Source organism: Osmia bicornis, chromosome 5 (genome assembly GCF_907164935.1).
Source record: "Osmia bicornis bicornis chromosome 5, iOsmBic2.1, whole genome shotgun sequence".
NCBI lineage: Eukaryota > Metazoa > Arthropoda > Insecta > Hymenoptera > Megachilidae > Osmia > Osmia bicornis.
The window spans coordinates 4,805,946-4,823,994 of NC_060220.1; the positions used below are offsets into that span (position 1 = coordinate 4,805,946).

General features: G+C 42.9%; 1 protein-coding gene across 6 annotated transcripts in view; it reads left to right on the plus strand.

Moving 5' to 3' along the window:
• Positions 1–7,373: 7,373 nt before the first annotated feature.
• Positions 7,374–18,049, plus strand: part of LOC114880440 (farnesol dehydrogenase-like) — a 53,310-nt gene continuing 42,634 nt past the window's right edge. For 3 of the 6 annotated variants that reach the window (XR_003790074.2, XR_003790075.2, XM_029196517.2), the window contains exons 1-5: positions 7,374–7,488; positions 11,329–11,655; positions 11,742–11,868; positions 12,251–12,404; positions 13,181–13,324. Coding sequence is in view for 1 of the 6 variants with exons in the window: in XM_029196517.2 (XP_029052350.1) it covers positions 11,349–11,655; positions 11,742–11,868; positions 12,251–12,404; positions 13,181–13,324 (732 nt within the window). In the remaining 5 variants the exon portion in view is untranslated. Of the gene's footprint in view, positions 7,489–10,125; positions 11,656–11,741; positions 11,869–12,250; positions 12,405–13,180; positions 13,325–13,419; positions 14,000–18,049 lie in introns of those variants that run through there. The other 3 variants (XR_006829429.1, XR_006829428.1, XM_029196480.2) reach the window with 3 other exon arrangements.

An 18,049-nucleotide genomic window follows, 5' to 3' on the forward strand; every position in this document is an offset into this window, starting at 1 on the left:
CGCATTGTTCGACATTTTTTACGCTACACGTTTCTTTTGCTACCCTCTCTTTAGAACAACCTGTGTTTGCCTCGTTGCGCGCGAGCATCGTCGAGCGGGGATAATGCTGATTATCCGTTAAAATTCGTTAGGCTCGTTGGATTTCGTGAATTATTAGACATTCGGAGCTTCTATGGACATTGCGGGCTTAAATGTGTTTTCATATTTCATTGAATAGTAAACCAATGGACGAGGAGATTTAGGATGTCGTGCATGTCCGACAGGTTCGATCAGTGTTCAATGGATTCGCGACAAATCGATGATAAACCCTCGATTCATACGCGACCCATCTGTTGAAAAGCTTTGCGTTAGCGACGAAGTTTTACGTTTGTTTTCAAGTCGATGATGGATTGCTCTATACGATGGATAAATACGGTTTGCTTGCCGTGAAGTACGAGCTCTATCGAGTACCTGAAAACGTTTCGTTGAACGAAAACTTTTTCGAGTGTTAACATCACCTTTTACTTTTTCTTTCTGTTCGATAACTTGATTCATTCTCAAGATAATTTCGATAATCTTCGTATCTTTTCATTTTTTAAATGGAATTCGCGATGTTATCTGAATTACAAACATGAAATTTATCTATAACATCGGTATGTACTGTGTACTAATTGTCTGATGGAAATAGAAGTGACACGCGAAGTCAAAATTTTGTCGGGGAATATTTCAAAGCTTTTCGAGCCTTTTTAATCGATCCTTTGATCTCTGATAATGCTACAGGGAAGTGCACTTGGCGTCGATGTGCGTTCGAGTGGCACGTTTCACTGGCTTTGTCGGATTCTACGCAAAACTTTCGTGCTATTTTTAATTTTCATCGATCAAAGTTTTCAATTTTCATCGTTTGCCTGATGCACGCCCAATGCGAGTGATTCGTTTTTGCACTCTAATTAAAGGCTACGTTCAATGCTGTTCAAACTCGTTTCGAAAATTTATTGGAAACGCCATTTATTTGATACGTACTTTTATCGAGACGGTGTACAATTGTTAAACTGTATTCTGAAAACGTGAAATCACATTTGTTTGAAAACACTTAAGACTTAAATCAGACTTTATAGAGGTCCCTTCGTTCTTCATCGCAAACGATTTACATCAACCCTATTTAAAGATATTCCAATTTTTCACATCACCTTTCCTTGTTCCACTTAATTCACATTGGAATATTTCATGTAAAAATTCTCTGATGTTCAATTCCACCCCATAACGCTTCCAAGAATTTAAAATAAGAATAACGTTGTTCACTCTTCCTCAGAGGATCGAACATCTATCAGTGACTGGCGAATCGCATCAGAAGCAATATTCGCTGTGGAATTGCAAATTGCCATTCGATCGTAATTTTTACGAACTCGTTCGACTCGATAATTTCTCCATAGCTTGAAAGATGAAATTTCGTGCATTGGCTCTGGCCCATTTTGCTATTCGTTTCCATACGCCAACATCGCCTGTGTAAATTTCTATACTCAGACAGACGTGCGTAGGTGCGTTCTCACGACTTCATGCAAAAGGGGTCCCAGAACGAGAGGGTTGGCCAGCCGGGTAACGACAGTCATTTTTAACCCTTTATGCAAGAAGGGTCGAGATTAAAGGGCAGATTTGCCGCACGATTTGCCAGTAGAGTCTCTATCAACGAAGAGAAGGACGACACCGGCGTCGTCGTCGTAGTCGTCGACGAGAAGGACCATTTCCAGTTGACTGGTGAACAAATTTCAAACTCACCCTTTCGATGATAAAATCAGACACCGTCGATATCGTTGCTTTCGTGTTCACGGTAAAGGTTAATGAGGGTAGAGCATACCGAAAGTGAAACCGGTGTTTCTTGCTCCTCGCCTTTGTTAAAAGTTACAGGACAATTTCTATGAACGGTGGATATATAGTAAAAAAAGAAGAATTATTTTTCAAAGCATCTTGCTCGCAGAAGTGGAGTAAAACGGTTCATCGACCTTCAACTGACGACCAGAGAGGGTTGCAACGTGGTCGCGTCGCGTTAAGTTGGCATTCGACGAGGAGGACGGTCGAGTTGTAAAAAAGTAATCCGCGATGGTGATTCATTTGCGCGGCAGCAAAGCGTAGAAACGATTGTGATGCAAACTTCATAAGCATCCGGCGGATTGGAGGGAAGGTAACGAGCCGAAGGACATCGTCCCGGGAAAGGACTTTCGAGTAAACCCGTGCCTCCTCTCGTCTCGACTTCCAAGAGTGGAATACGTAAATCTGTACCTGGGAACCGAATCCCGGCTAGATGGGAAAGTCTAAAGGGGGTGGCGAGGCGAGGCGAGCAGACAAGAGACTGAGATTCTTAACGGAGAGACCTTGACTCGGGGAAACGAGCACTCCGCAATTCGATTGGCTCCGAGCGGCATCGTGCATATTAAGTTGGCGTTATTTGAATGTCAAAAGTGCCCTGGGATCGGCGATGCTGTCTACGGCTGGATAGGAACGAGGGAAACGAGAGAGGAAATACGTTGGCAGCGAGATGCTGAGAGTCGATTTCGTGGCGAACTGAAGAGAAAATAGGAGCAAAAGATAGAGAAAGAGAGAAATTTCTTGGTGCCGATACGCCTGGGTATAATTGAAAATACATTCGCGTCGTTCCGTCGTCTGTTTCGTGTGACGAGAAGGTGATTTAAAATCGAGGGATGTAAATGCAAAGAGGCGCCTGGCGAACGTGATAAATCATCAGCCGCGAAATTTACCACCGTCCTACCCGCTTCTGATCGAATACTAATTGCTTTCGCCATTTCTTTCGGATCACTGATGCGGGATGTTTTTTATTTGCAAAATGATCATTGAACGCGAATGTAGGTCTTAAACAAGCTGATATTCGACATGCCGCAACGTTGTCCGGTAGTTTTGACGAAAAATGTCGAACGGTTTGCGGCGTGATCCATCAGATGCACTGTTTTAGTATGTCATGCTGCGGCCTGGCGAGTCATCTCGGAAATAGAAATCTCATCTATCGGAGACCAGGCCCGATACCACAGGATACTATATCTCCCTTCTCCAGGATTAATTAAGGCACTCTCCGCTGGTACCACAGGTACCACAGGCACTCCTGGTAGGCGAATCAATCGATCAGGTTTACCACCTTACCGCGTTATCTCCCAGCCAATTGACATTCTCGATGCATTTTGTATTTTCAACCGTCCCTAATTAATCCCGAGTACCTTTGGCCGACTTGGTTAGCCCGAAGTATTCCCTTCGCGCGTACAATTAAACGTCGCGCGACATTGATACTCTGATTGTTGAAATTTTAATAAAATCATATATAATTTGACTAGGTATCAATAATTCCTGTCAAAATGAAACAATTAAGATACAACAGCAGGGTGGAAAATCGAGCAACGAAAGAACAGAGAGAATTTGTAAACAAGAGTAAATGTTGCTCGCGTCCATGTTCGCGGCAATGTACCAGCGATAAATCTAAATTTACCGGCACCACGAAAAACTAAATCCCCCGCAATTTCCGTCCGGACGAGAAGCAAAAAACCTCAAGAGCTGAATTCTCGCTAGCGATGTATCATAATAACGTTCCCTTGGCTATGGTTCTCCAGCCATGCTAACCATGGCAGACAACCAGCTCGCGATAGCTCGACGTTTCTTCCCCATGGAACTCCTTAACGCTCGAATCGTGCCCGGCCATTGAAGGATTCGCGAATTCACCCTGAATTTTCTACCTTTATTCCGTGCCCATAATGATGCCAGATGAAAAATGCATAAGTCGAGGCTTTGTTCCATACTGGAAACTTTTTGTATCTTTTCATAAATGTTTTTAATAAAACATGGAAAATAGATTAGGAAGTAGATGAATGGGAAGCTGCTTTATCTCTTCATGTTTAACAAAATATTTTCACCTACTTAAATATTCCCTTCACTATCATTATTATTACCATTTTCTATAATCTCTTGTTGTAACTTATACATAGTATTACGATATAGGTAATATCGTCGTTTTGTTGTGAAAAACAGCTTTCAGGATCGATCCGACCCTTTAGCTCGAACCTGGAGTTCTTACAGGCCGTGAATAGTGATCATACAAAAAAGAGGAATTTTGAGAAACGTCGAGAATCGACGTCTATGCATCGTAAAATAGACTTGTTTTACCTCCACCGCTTATAAATAAATCATTCTATTCATGTTGTTCGGTACAGCTAAAAGAACTATTCTTTCCTGAACTAATATTAAAATATATGAAAGTGTAATGAATTAAAAGAATTGGAGAGAAGCTTCTGAAGGTGTCAAAATTAGTCGCGCAATTTGAAACTGCAACAAGCTGCAAGAATCGAGCAAAGTCCTTTCCATTCTATAATGGAAGAAGGAAAAAGTCATCAGGAGATCGATAAATAACCCTTATCGGACTCGTGACTTACGAACGAATTACCTAGTCACCCCTCGAAGTTATCTGTCCCATACATCATCGACGTTCACCCGACGCTTGTCCGTCGCTTGTTCCGCGTCCTCGCAGCCGTTTTCCCATCATCCTGCGCTATTTATCAGGCAGGTTCCTTCGTCGCGACGCGTCCAGGAGTTCGTTAACTTTTTCCTTGGCCGCGTCACGTGCCGTTCTAGACGAGGGTGTACGAAAAGGCATTAATAAAAACGTGTCGCGCCTTGGTTCCACCCTTGTGTTCTCCACCTTCGTTCCCTTTTGCCCACCCTCGTCGCACGAACGTCGACGTTCGTTCTCGTTCCCGCACCTGTTTCGAGATCCCCCCTTTTTTTCCCGAACGCCGGACTAGCTGAAAAATACCCGCGTAAATTACTCGAACGCTCGTAATGAATTTCAAACAACTCGTCCGCTCGCAACGGGGTAGTTTGTTCGAATACGTTTCGCGATTACCGGAAACGATCGATTTGTTATGAGCGAAAATGAACTTTTCTGGGTTAAGGAATAACCACGCGAAGGATCGTACAATTTGGATACTTTGGGAAATTGCACGGTTCGGCTTTTATTTGCGAGGATAGGTCGCGTTAAACGAAAAAGCGCATCTCGTTCGACTAATTTGATAAAAGTTCGCGGTGGCGCCTCGCGATTGGCGACTGAACCGAGAAACGTTAACGTTAATTATAAATCCCGGCGGAATAACGGTAACGAACGGAGAGAGATAGAAAGACGGGGCGAGAGGAAAAAAGGCGAAAGTCCCTGGGAATAGTTCCAAATGGGAGCCATTAATTTTACTCATCCGCCTAGCGGCAATTCACCGCGTAATAACGAACGTGAAACGATATGAGAAAAGTTGAGATACCTGTCCTCTCGTGCCACACTTTCTCCCTCCTCTGTCGACCTTTTCTCTCCCTCGAGTGGTTAATATAAAATCGCGTTTATCAACTAAATTTTTCCTTCCCCGTTGATGAGACAAGGTTTAGTGTTACACCCATATTTACATATCTCTATCAATCTGAATTGTTTCTCGATGAGTAAAATATCGTTATACCATTTATCAAGGTACTATAAGATATTATTCTCGAAGGTTTCTTCTGTTTGATGTTAGTAAAAATTGAACTACGTTAAATCGAGCGACGTATTAGGAAGGTGGCAACAATATCGAACGTCTACCGGTTGGATGCAGGTAACGGAGCGAATGGGTCTCGAAGTTATGGACGGAAGTGGTGGTTTTCGACTCTGAACCGTTGCACCACTTACATGGTCAGTCAATTTGCGTAATGAAGCAGCGAGGGAGAGCGGGCTCTCGCCGAGGGCCAATTACGGTCGAAGAGGGTCGGCCACTGTACTTAGCTTTACCTAAAACCACGTTGAACCTTCGCAATCGCGGAGGTCCCCGTGTCCCGTAGTCCATTGACGATGTTGTAATTGCGTCACTTGTCGCGAGAATCGAAAGGGACTCGCCGACAGATGGTTCCGTCGAGAGGGCATCGTTATAGTCCGAACGTCCAGCCAGAACCGACCGAAACGGACAAAGGGACTTGCTACAAGACGAAGGCTTCTCTCGATTCGAGAAGAGAAACTTTTCCGGTCCTTCAGACGGAACATGGACCGTTCGCGCGTCTGCACTGTCCATGATTATTCTTCAGTTTGGAACTGAATAAATGTTTGTGGAAAATATTGACCCTGGAAGGTGATTTTATCAAATAATTTTATACTTTTCCAAAGAATTCCAATGAATTAAATTCAAGCCCAAGTCGCTCTGACCGAAGGAGAAAGGGGTGAAAGATCTTTTTTTCTTTCTTCTTTGTGACTTCCATTTCGCGGTAAAAGTGGCGAGGACGATGGCGTTTCGTAACGGCGTACGAAGCAACCCCTTCCAAGCTAGGGTCGTTATCCCCGTGATTACAAATTTGTGGACCAGCAGAGGTAGCTCGTTTACGTTGAAACAGAAACGATACGGGAAGAGGAGCGTGTGGAGGCATTTCAGCGCGCACCATGCAACGACTCTACGAAACAGAGGGTGAGGGAGAGGGTGGGAGGAGGACGGTTTCGAACCGAGAGTATTGTACGGTTTTATCAATGGATTCTGGGATATATTGTCTCTCGCATGAGCGATGCTGCATTGTGAATCGCGCCAGCGGGGGTGGTTGCTGATTGAAAATGCACGCGGTCTTTCCTCCCCGTGGAGACCTTGACGGATAAAAGAGCGAAGCTATCTGTCTACGATAAGAATTCGCTGAAATGTACATCATAGAGCTTTGATAAATTGTATTATATTTTTCATGAATTCCATTTATCTACCCTCAGCTTTCTATATAATACATTCCGTTATCAACAAATTGGTACCTCGGCTATACATCCTCTCAATTCGGAGGGTTAATTTTTTCAAGGAACCGTACAGTCGTGTAACAAGCGTGGCTAATGAGACAGTGAGATTAGAAACGTAGGTATTTCTATCGCAACGGACGGTCGTATCGGCGAGCGAATTTCGAATTCAGCTCAGAGACGTGGCGAACATTTTGGTATTCACGTCGCGACGCTCGGTTCGCGGAACAGAAACGACGACGGGGAAACGATGAGAAAGTTGGAACAAGAACGGCTACGAAAACGGAGCGAACGAAGCTACCGACAAACACGAGGTTTGCGAAGCAAATACCTGTTCGTCGCCGGAACTTTCCTCTTCGCTAATGCGGCACGATCGACGCGCGAATTTTGAACCTTCCACGCTGCGGTACATTTGCAACAAACCGAGAGGAACTCTTTGCCAGCTGCTTCATAAAACCTCTCGTAGGCGTTTCGTAAATGTTGTAGTTTACATTATCAGAACAGGCGTGAATGATAATATTTCTCATTAATATTGTTTCATAAACAAACGATATCGCACTTGAACTTGGAGATACCACTGATATTATTGACTAATGTCAAAAGTCGCAGTTATAAGTTAATCGTCGGCGCAGTGGGATGGTGATTGCGGAACGACGTTCAAGAAAACGAAATATTGTACTAATTACAGACAGGAAGTTTCTTGACGGCTACGTAAGGCGTCCTTATAACTTGTTATTCATGTAGTAAGTAAAATATATTAAAATAAAAAATAAGCGTTGAATATCTCGGTTTGTCTCAAGTGGTTCACGTTTCTCGAATGCTTCTAATAATATCGAATGGAACATTCGATATTTCAACGTGACGCTGAAAGAAATATTGCGACGGGCTGATTATAATTTATCGCGGAAACGTCGGTGCCGGCGCAACGGAACCCTTGGTGGGAAGGAAAATTTATATCCGAACCGGCTTATCAACTATGTGACACGTCGTATCGAGATCTCGTTAAAGGCGCGGAAACTGGCTGCTCGCTCGCGGTCGATCGTTGCTCTCGAAACGATTTGACGGCTGTCTCATGCATAATAAGGGCCCCTTCGTTCGTCGCGAATCTTTATTTCGCGCTGGAACGGGCAATCCGCAGAGTAATACGATATTTTCTGTCTGTTGAACGAGAACTCGAATCCCTCGAGGCGTACCGCCAAGACGGACGACGATTCCTGAAAGAGAAAATAATGTTACGTTCTGCTAAAATGTAAGCTCTTTGAAAGCTGATCATTGAAGCACTCTGCTCTTATTCTTCTTTGAGTGAAATCTTAACACTTTTATCGTGGCATATTTCGTGCAACTTGAAGTTACTCTTTATATATATCTACATAACAGGAAATTACCGAGAGAATTGAGTCTGAGGGTTTCATTTTAAGTACCCTGCAAAATTAGTAATCGAAAGTAATATCCGAAGTTTATGATACTGAAATTCTCTGTATCCTCGACTTTTGGCCTCACGTTCCTCGTAAGATATTCCGGTATCGTGCCGGTGGTTCGCTAGAAATTCGCTCTATCAACGGTCTAACGGGTGGGGTAAGCAAATCTCAACGAACCGTATTCTGTTTATCGCGCGTTCACATTTATTTGCATGCGTTTAATATTGAAATCCCACGCTACGTCGGAATAATATACGCAGCTTATTTCCCTTAAAACTCGACCGTTCGCCACTTGTGTATCTAAGAAATTCAAATACCGCAAACCAGACCGACCGACCAACAGTATTATTCTGGTTCGCGGTAAGCGATGAGAAAATCAACAAGAAAGCCAGCCAACCAGAGCAAGGTTCCTGCCTCGTTTCTCCCGGGTCCAGGGCGCCAGATGCTTCCGGCACTCGATCATTTCTTAACGCTACAACCGTGATTACCTGCATCGATTTGTTACCAACAACCAACTAACGCCTCCGGTAATTTTTCTTCCTCATAATAACAGAGAGCGAGAAAGAGAATTACCGGACGGCCACGCGTACCTCGAATATTTTTCAACGCACCGGCACCAGGATAAAACGTTTTCATCCGTCGCTGGATTAATTGCGAGACGGGGAATAATATGAACGCGAGCGTTACCCGGCATCACTGAAAAGCGCCAGCGAAATTTCCACGGCAGAGCCATTGTCGCGAAAACGTTTGTCGCCGAGCGGATAGAATCCTTGTCGCTTGTCGGTTGCTTTCCTAGCTCGTTCTCGAATCGCGTCGAATCGTCAATTAAATTTTCGGTTACCAACGGCAACGTGGACCCGAATTAACACGGAGCTTCGTATTATCCGATCTGAAATTTCCCTTGATCACCATTTCGTCGCAGACGCACGCGAAACTGGAATGAAAACAGGAGCTGCTTGTCGTCCACAAAGTATACGCGGTTCGAGTTCGTTAAATCTCGTTTTTTTCAACGAACAATGGGTGAAAGAAAATAGGGAACAATTCTTGGATGTTGATTTTTTCCAACTGGAAAAATTCTTTATTAAATTCAAACAGAACATTTTTTACAAGGTTCGTTGCATGTCGCCTAGAAATTCAACAGACGAAAATTTGCTCAATTTGCATTTAGGAAAATGACCATTCTCACGGCATCACCTGTTCTGCAATGCTCTGTTTATACCAGCGTGTAATTTCCGGCGGTCGTTGACTCGTTAATTTCTCAGCGTCTCGTTCGCGGTCATTCCCATCCGTTCTACCCTCGGTTTCGGCCTCCTTCAACCCCGACACGTCCAACGGCCAAGTATCTCCGCTTCGTACGGGCCTGAGAGCGATCTCTTCTATACATATTCATGAGGCAATAAGCCCGTCACTGATCTTCCGTGGAATGGAACAACAAGGGAAGAATGGAAAGTAGGGAGGGACGCTCGTCAACCCCTTTCTCTCGAACGTCTCGAACGTCCCGAACGACATTCTCGCGCGTTCGCGACCCATCCTTTTCTCTCCTTCTCTTTGTATCGCAAATTCAATAACGAAGCTTTTCGAACAATTCTTAACCCGTTTAATTCCGACCCACACGAAAATGTGTTGATTATATTATGTTAACCCTTTCACGGATTTCGAAATTTCATTTAAGTACCGTTTTAACGAATCGGTACCGTGTAAATGAATTTGTCAGACAATATTAAGGGGTAGAGTTTGTACGGGCAAGTTAATACTTGCTCGACGAGCCATCGAACCCATTGTTACACGTCGACGATTCCTCGTTGCAAGCTCTATGAAAAATACAGGAGGAATCGTGGCGGTAAGTACGGCATGGGACCCGTATAATCACGGCAACATTGAGAAATGACCGAGCTGTTGGAGCATCTGGTGCTCGGCATCAGGAAACGGATAAAGCTTCCGCTGCTTTTCTTGTTGATTTCCTCGTGGTGGCGCGCGAGCGAGAATAATATTCCGGGTCCCAGGACCGGACCCGGCACCAGCTGCCAACCTCTCAAGATCGATACACGCCGTTGTTATTGCGTCCGGAAAGCGAATATCGTTTATCCGCAAAGGAATAAACTCTCCGATTTCAGGATCTCTGCTGTGAATCAACCTTAGATAGTTCCGTGTTATCCTCAAAAAGGAGTAAATGCACTCGCGAACAGGATGCTCAACGACGTAATATGAAGATATATTTTGGTCCATCATCAAAGTACAAACGTCTCGAGCGAGACAGAATGTGGCGTTCTGAATCTGAGCCTCGGATCCGGTAGCGTCACGAAACAGGACAAAGATCCTTCGGCTTACGTTTATCCGTTTACCCGGTGACTCTATCCACCTAGTTTTGCCGCAGCTTTTACTTGTTTTAAGAAAAGCACGACGTGACCTGCCGCAATCCTCTCTCGCGTATCCCAGTCACATAGGCTCCTGCGTACCGACTGCGGACCAATCTCTTCTCGGAGACGGCTGCTCGGAATATTCTGCGAGACGATTTTCAGATACGTATTACACCCTCCGGGAAGATCCTCTCGACGTGCCTCGAGAATTTCTCCATCCATTTTTACTTACTGCAACCAGACCAAAGTCTGATCACAGATGGGTATCTTGCCTTTAACTCCTTCAGATTACTTCGAACTAGACGCGAGCATTCATTTGCAAGATACACGTGGTCCGTTATCGATTGTATTGGATTGACAATATAGGGCGCACACTACGCATCATCGATTTCGAGTGTGTTAACATGTCAATTGTCGTATCAGTTAATTCAGATCGCAGCCGATTATTGTTATCGTAGATACTCCAACTTTGATAAGAGTACGCGTTCCGCAATCTGTCAATTACCTCGAAAGCGCTTATCGATTACAATAAAGAAAAGTTTTGACATGCTAGTATTCCATTCCCCACCGAGTACCTCAATTTAACGCGCAATTGATGACACGTGATTACATAATTTAGCATTGACTCATGTGGCTCGTTTCCCCTGGTATGCAGTACGTCGTTGCAGCTTGCAGTTCGTGAATAATATAGCCTTTCTGCGTTTGAAAAAATATCGCACGACGTAGATCGAACGCAATTAAAGACGCGCTTCGATTAATTGATCGTGACGTAAGCTTCGAATTGGTGATAAAATAATTTTGAAATCAGGCGATAAACGACAGAGAATTATGGAACGGTGGGCTGGTAAAAATGCGGTTGTTACCGGTGCTGCATCCGGTATCGGGGAAGCAATTACAGCTGCTCTGTTGAAGAACAAAGGGAACGTGGTGGCTTTGGACATACGATTCGAGGAATTGCTCCTCGCTGCTCGTAAATGGGAACAAATCAAACACCGTGGAAACATTCGATGTATGTACTGCGATGTAAGCGAGCCGACCAATTTGGAGGAGGTTTTCTCCACCATAGAAAGGGAATGGAAAGGAGTGGATATTATGGTAAACAATGCGGGGATAGTCGACTACACGCGCGTTATTGGTAAGATGTTACATTTAACGCATCGCCAACCATCGTTCTCCTAGTCATTGACGCATTTTAAAAAATTCCATAAATTACATTTGTAGAGAGCGACAGGGAGACGTTTCAAAGGCTGTTAAATATTAATGTCCTCGCGACCTCCATGTGCATCAATTGGGCGGTGCGCTCGATGCGCCAGCGGAACGTCGAAGGGCATATTTTCAATATCAACAGGTACCTATTGTTGTTCACGATCGTCTTGTCAAGTCGTTTTCCACTTCGAATTTTTATCGATTCTCACCGTCATGATGCTTTGTATCTAATTATTAATTCGAAGGGGTAGGTTTATCATATTTGCATCTTCTTCGAGCGTTCACAGCCCTGTTTGAACCACAGAGTTTTATGACAAGAGCAGGAATTTCATTGAACGTCGATCAAGTATTTTTCATAGATACTACTAGTGAAATGAAAATAGAAAGCATACTCGTTCGATGCTTTTAAGACCCAAACAATCGATTTGGTTGTTTGCGCTCGGAGTTGATTCGAATAAAATTTTGTGCAAATGGTCGGCCATGGGCGACTGCTTGTTGAAGCAATTTTTTGTTTCGCACGGTAGCGTGCTGGGACACGAAATTCCGAGCGGATCCCTTTCGGAAATCGATGGCTGTAATGGCTGGAACCTGTACCCGACTTGCAAACACGGAACTGTTGCATTAACGCATACGGTGCGGCGGGAATTGGCGGCCATTAAAGCACCGATTCGAATCACCGTAAGTCCGTGCGATGTTACGCGAAGTTTCATTGCTGTAAAATGCTTTTCTCTAACAAGGAAGGGGTTTTAGGTGTTCGCCTCCGATTGTTTTGATTTTTGGATATGTTTTAAAGAACCGAAAAATAAGGTATACGTATTTTTTTATTTTTACCCGTTTTCATATTTAGAGGGTGAAACGTTTCATGGTTATTTATGAACATATAACAATTGGTCATAAATTTTGTAAAAAAGAATTTGTTTATAACATTATTTTAAAAATAATCACAATTTACATAATAACAAAAAAGAACAGTTTGTTTCCGAATCCATTGATGTATTCTATGCTATGTTTGCCTTTTACATCTTTGCATATTTTAAAATTAAATATGTATCGCGCACATACGCCGAGTCGCGGTCATACCAGATATGGATGTACGGTTAATATCCATTATGATACCTAGCGTTTACCGTGTATACTAGGCATTAATACAGTTATTTAAAGCTTACAATATTAATAAAAATTATATTAGTACATATCTATGTATTAATATGCGATACAGATCTTCTATCTATTGTTTCACCCTATGAATATGAAAACGGGCAAAAATAAAAAAATACGTATACCTTATTTTTGTGTCCTTTAAAACATATCCAAAAATCAAAACAATCGGAGGCGGACACCTGAAAACCCTTCCTTGTAAGATCATCGGTATATTTGCAAGCAACGAGCATTAATCTGTGATCAAATTATTTTTCGAACGCGCGCCTTTTCATGTTTTACTGTTTCTTTTTCAGAGTATCTCTCCTGGCATAGTGGACACCGGTATAGCCAAACATGTTTCTCAATTAACGGATGTTCTGAAAAAAATTCCCGCACTTCGACCAGAAGACGTCGCGGATGCACTGATTTATGCCCTCGGTTCTCGACCTGAAGTACAAGTAAGAACGATTTATGACTTTCTTATGCACGATAGGGTAATATTTGCAAACGCGGCCCTCAGAATTTGGAAACTGTGTTTTTGATGGAATTTTAGATCTCGGAGCTTACTATTCAACGCACAGGTGAACCGTAAATATGTACAACACAGTATGTGTACGGGTAAAACTCGTTAGAACGTAATGAAAAATACTATTAATTTTTTAATTACGTGGATAATAAAATTTAGTATATTGTTTCGCCGTATTTTTTGCGTTTACTTGAAAAATATACAGGGTGTTTGATTAGGGTTGGGCATTTTTTGTGGAAGTGGTAGCTGGGGTAATTCTGAACAACTTTTCTCTTCGCCGAAATGCTCATTAAGGCTTAGTTTTTGAATTATTAATGAAATACGCCGAGCACGCATGCGCGGCCGACTGAGTGTAGGCTATGAACCGACGCGCGGCGAAATAGTTTGTTCGCGACCACGGCAGAGCACGCTTCTCGTAGCACATGCGCATTACGCGCGTTTTAATCGGTCAGTCGGCTATTTATTATTATAATAATTTAATAATTAAGCCTTAACGAGGATTTTGGTGAAGGAGAAAATGATTCAAAATCACCCCAGCTATCACCTCCTCGAAGGATACTTAGCCATAATCTAACATCCTGCAACTATCTGCGTGCACCTTGACCAAGTAAGGTTTTAAATGACATTAGTTTTAATTTCGTCATCGCGCGAAATGTGTTTCATTCGCACCCATATTACGTGGTGTTGATTACAAAGTGCAAATTGGTCGTACGCAGTCGAACCATAATTACAGAAGGCCCGTACTCCTTAGAATTCAATGATTGATGCTATTATTGGGCTGCGTGACCAGACTCGGTATTAATTCGAGCTACGCAAGCAACAGTTACTAACTACAAATCTTGCCCGTTCGACCGTGGTATCTCTAATTAAGCCATAATCACCGATACCAGGCGTGAGAACGGTTCTGTCGCGTTACGTTCGCATGACCCGTCATTAAATATTCCGTGTACGCGACGAGAGCGTATTTCTTGCGCTGATTAATGCACCGACCAATATAATTTACGTAATGCGTTCGCTAATAGACCACGGCTCGCGATTTCGTTAAATACACGGTCCACTCTAAAATTTGATCGCAATTTGTAGCGACGCGTAGGACCCGACGTCAAACAGTCGCTCGATAATTGAGCGATTCGTCCAGAGACCTGTGCGAATCGAATTTCCATAGGGGACGAATATTTCATCGTTTCAAAGTTGTTTTTTTTTTTCGCGAAATTTGTTGGTTATTGTGCTTTTGAAAGAATTAGTACGAATGTCCTAACGCAATTACAACGAACAATGGTTTACGATATGGATTTGGAAATGTGGTGAATTTTCGCAGAACACATAAATTTAATTTCTTTCGCGTTGTGAAATTCCTGTCGCAAATCTTAACGTCGCGTCGTTTCATTAAGAAGGTCCAGTTTCAACGTCAGTCTTTTGTAAAACTCGAACGTTTTTCGTTCGATTTCACGAATCTCAGTTTCACGTCCATATTTCTCCCGACATTTTTCTTCCTGGCCAACGAACTGGAGTACGAGAAACGAAAGAAACGGTGAAAACGAGCGAGAGACGCATAAATATGATCGATAAAGACGTACTGCTCGACGATGCTACGTCCTTCGTGGATCCGGCATTCAGGAATTTATATTAAAATATGCAAATTTATCGGTGCGGGCATATTTGAAAACAGATAAATTATGCTGGCCATGTATCGCGTTCCCGTGGCAAAATATATCGACGCACGGGGATGAGGGTGGCAGCGGAACCGGAGTTCCTCGCATAACGGCACGTTCTGTCGCCCGGCAGAAATACGATTTATGACGATCATTGTGTAACGATCATAAATTATCTTGTTATTTACGCGACTGTCCAACGCTGATTTTGTCCTGCTTCGTTTTTACTCCGTCCATTTCGACCACCCTCTTCCCGTTCTTCTTTTTGATCTGCTCCGATCGATTAGCCAACTTTTCAACCGCATTCGTGTCACCGACTATTTTATCAACATTCTCTGTTTGCCTTCGTATGCGTTATCATCGAATCAATTTTACGTTTTCCATTGATATAGAAAGGAAAGATAATTCTTCTTTTAATTAAAGGTAATTATTATAGACATGAAACCTCGGTCGTCCACTTTTACATTCAAAGAGTAAAGTATTTTCCACCATAATATTCAGGACATATTTTCCCGTAATTTTATTTGTTTAATGTGTTTGTTAAGCAATGTGCAGAGACGTTTAATTCATTGCAAGGCAAAGAGCAGTGAGCCCCACGTAACTTTTGTTACAGGGGGCTTACTTTTCATAAAATAAATGAAAATTCAGTGAACGCTTAGTTTACGGAAACCGAATAAACGCGGCGCTTTCAACGAATGAAGCAAAAGGGAGAACGTAACGTTAGATTCGTATCATCCGATTTACGAAAGGGGACAGTAATTTTTCATAAACTTCGAGGACCTTTTAATCTTTCACGAATGTTAAAAGCTTTTAAGCTCAACGTTTCTTATTTACTCGGATCTCTGCTACCTTCGAAGTATCTTGACGGTTTTTGCAAACATCCCTCTGAATGTTTTAAAATTTTGAAGAAAGTCTGCTGCTTGGTCGTCTCCGTATCCTTTTCAGCATTTGAAATTACATCTTGCAACATGTTCTATGTTCTTATTAACGTCGCAGTTCGCCGGTTTTCGCTGGAATTATTTTATTTTTCCCGAGAGACCCAGAATTATCACACTATAATCGACGAAAGAATCTTGAAACGAATTTCACTGAAAATGAATGCATTAGGTAGCAAGATAATTCAAAAATTCTTTCATGATTGCCAGTTGGATCTCGTTCCACATTTTTCCCTATCTTGAAAACTTTTCGAAGTACACGAAAGAAAGTTGCACGCTTTAAATACCATTATCGTTGATCGTCATTAATATTAACTTTTGCAAGTTTCCGACGCTCGAAAGTCGAGAGGTTAAAGTTTTCGCGCGGAAGCGGCGGTAACGGTGCGCCACTTTTTCTCCTCTCTTGCTCCGTTAATTGCATATTCGGCTTGAGAAATCGCAATATCAACGTCTACCGTCCGATATCGCCGCGAGTTTATAAACTTGGAATTCATTAAAACACGTTCGTACAGATTTATCGGCGGTTCGGTGTGCGGCGTTGTGTTACGAAGCCGAAACTTGACGCGAATTCCGTAGATTCCTGAATCTGCAAGAGCCGCAAGTCGTTCGAGGACAAACATCCCGACTTAAGTTCCTTAAACGTGTTCGTAACTGTTTCTGACAGCCGACGCGACACCTTCCCTTTGCTAACTGTTGTTTGACCGCGTTTCGTCGTTTCTCGCATTTGAATAAGTCTCGAAGCGGATTCCGTGCGCGAAACTGCCTTTGATCGATTAACGAGCTCGAAATTAGTTTACCTTTAAATTTTAGCATTGAATCAATCTCGATTCGCGGATTTCGCAAAGCGGTGAATCGCGTTCTTTTGACAATTTATACATGCAATTTTTTCCCTTCCGGGCTCCGTCGGGTCGTTCACGTCGATAGTGGATATTGTTTCAGCGATCCGTATCGTTTCGAGGGTAATGGATTGACTGTTGCGCTGTAACTCGATCTACCGTTTCATTTAACAATATATTCGTAAGTTTATGTGGCTAAGGGATTTATAGCGTTAGCCGACGTGAAATAGAGAGTATATGTGTACAGAACCTTCCAGGATATTGATTTATAAGGGATCGTAATTGAAAGAGCTGTACTAAATCTATGCCACGAAAGATAACAATTGTTGATTGAAATAATAACACTCTTCGTCCCATAGGAAATATTTCCCTGTCAAAATTTCAATCTTGCATAATCTATCTTTCGAAATAAAAAAAAAAAAAAGTTCAAACTTCTCCTCTCATTTTTAATGTTTTTGTCACATTCGCAACGACACCCCCTATTATCTTGTAACGAATCAGCAGAGTATTTACATTCGTTTCTATTTATGGTCACGTCGCGTCGGGACGGTATTTCCTCGTCGCGTTCACCCCAATTACTACCGCACCCCCCAGTTTGAAAATGGTGCCTGTGCAAAGTGCAGCGCCATGGCAAATTGGATTAGCGTTACGTTACTAACGGCGAACCCTGCCGTTGCTCCTATTCCTCTTCCAACCCCATTCTATCGTCCCCGTGAACTGCATCCACCGAACGAGCCAAGCCATTGTATTTCGTGGCTTTGCTGCGGTGCACCGATCCTCGTTCGCCGTTCGCACATCTTAGAATTTCCACGTGGTCTGCGGTCAACTACCATTTTCACTTTCCCTCTGGTATTTCTATTGTAAGATTCGTGACGACACCTTGAACCGCATTCCCCTAGGTTAAATGGCAAAAATGTCCCATACTCTGCTGGATCAGTTTAGCGAAGAAAAATCAAAGGTTTCCGTTCAAATAATCATTCTATTTTGTTTAAAACCGTAATTTACCCCGTTAAATTCATTATCACATAAGCTGGTCGGTTAGAGAAGAGGAGGTTGAAGCTCGGATCGAGGTAAAGTGCAGCGCACGTCTCGCTCGGTCGCATCACGTGCACGTCCGTGTTAACACCGCGAACCACTTCAAATCTGACACCGCCTTGGCGCACGTACACCGCCAGTTAAAGCGTGCATGTTTGCACTGTCAGTGTTCCGCTAACGAACCTATCGTTGTGGCTTC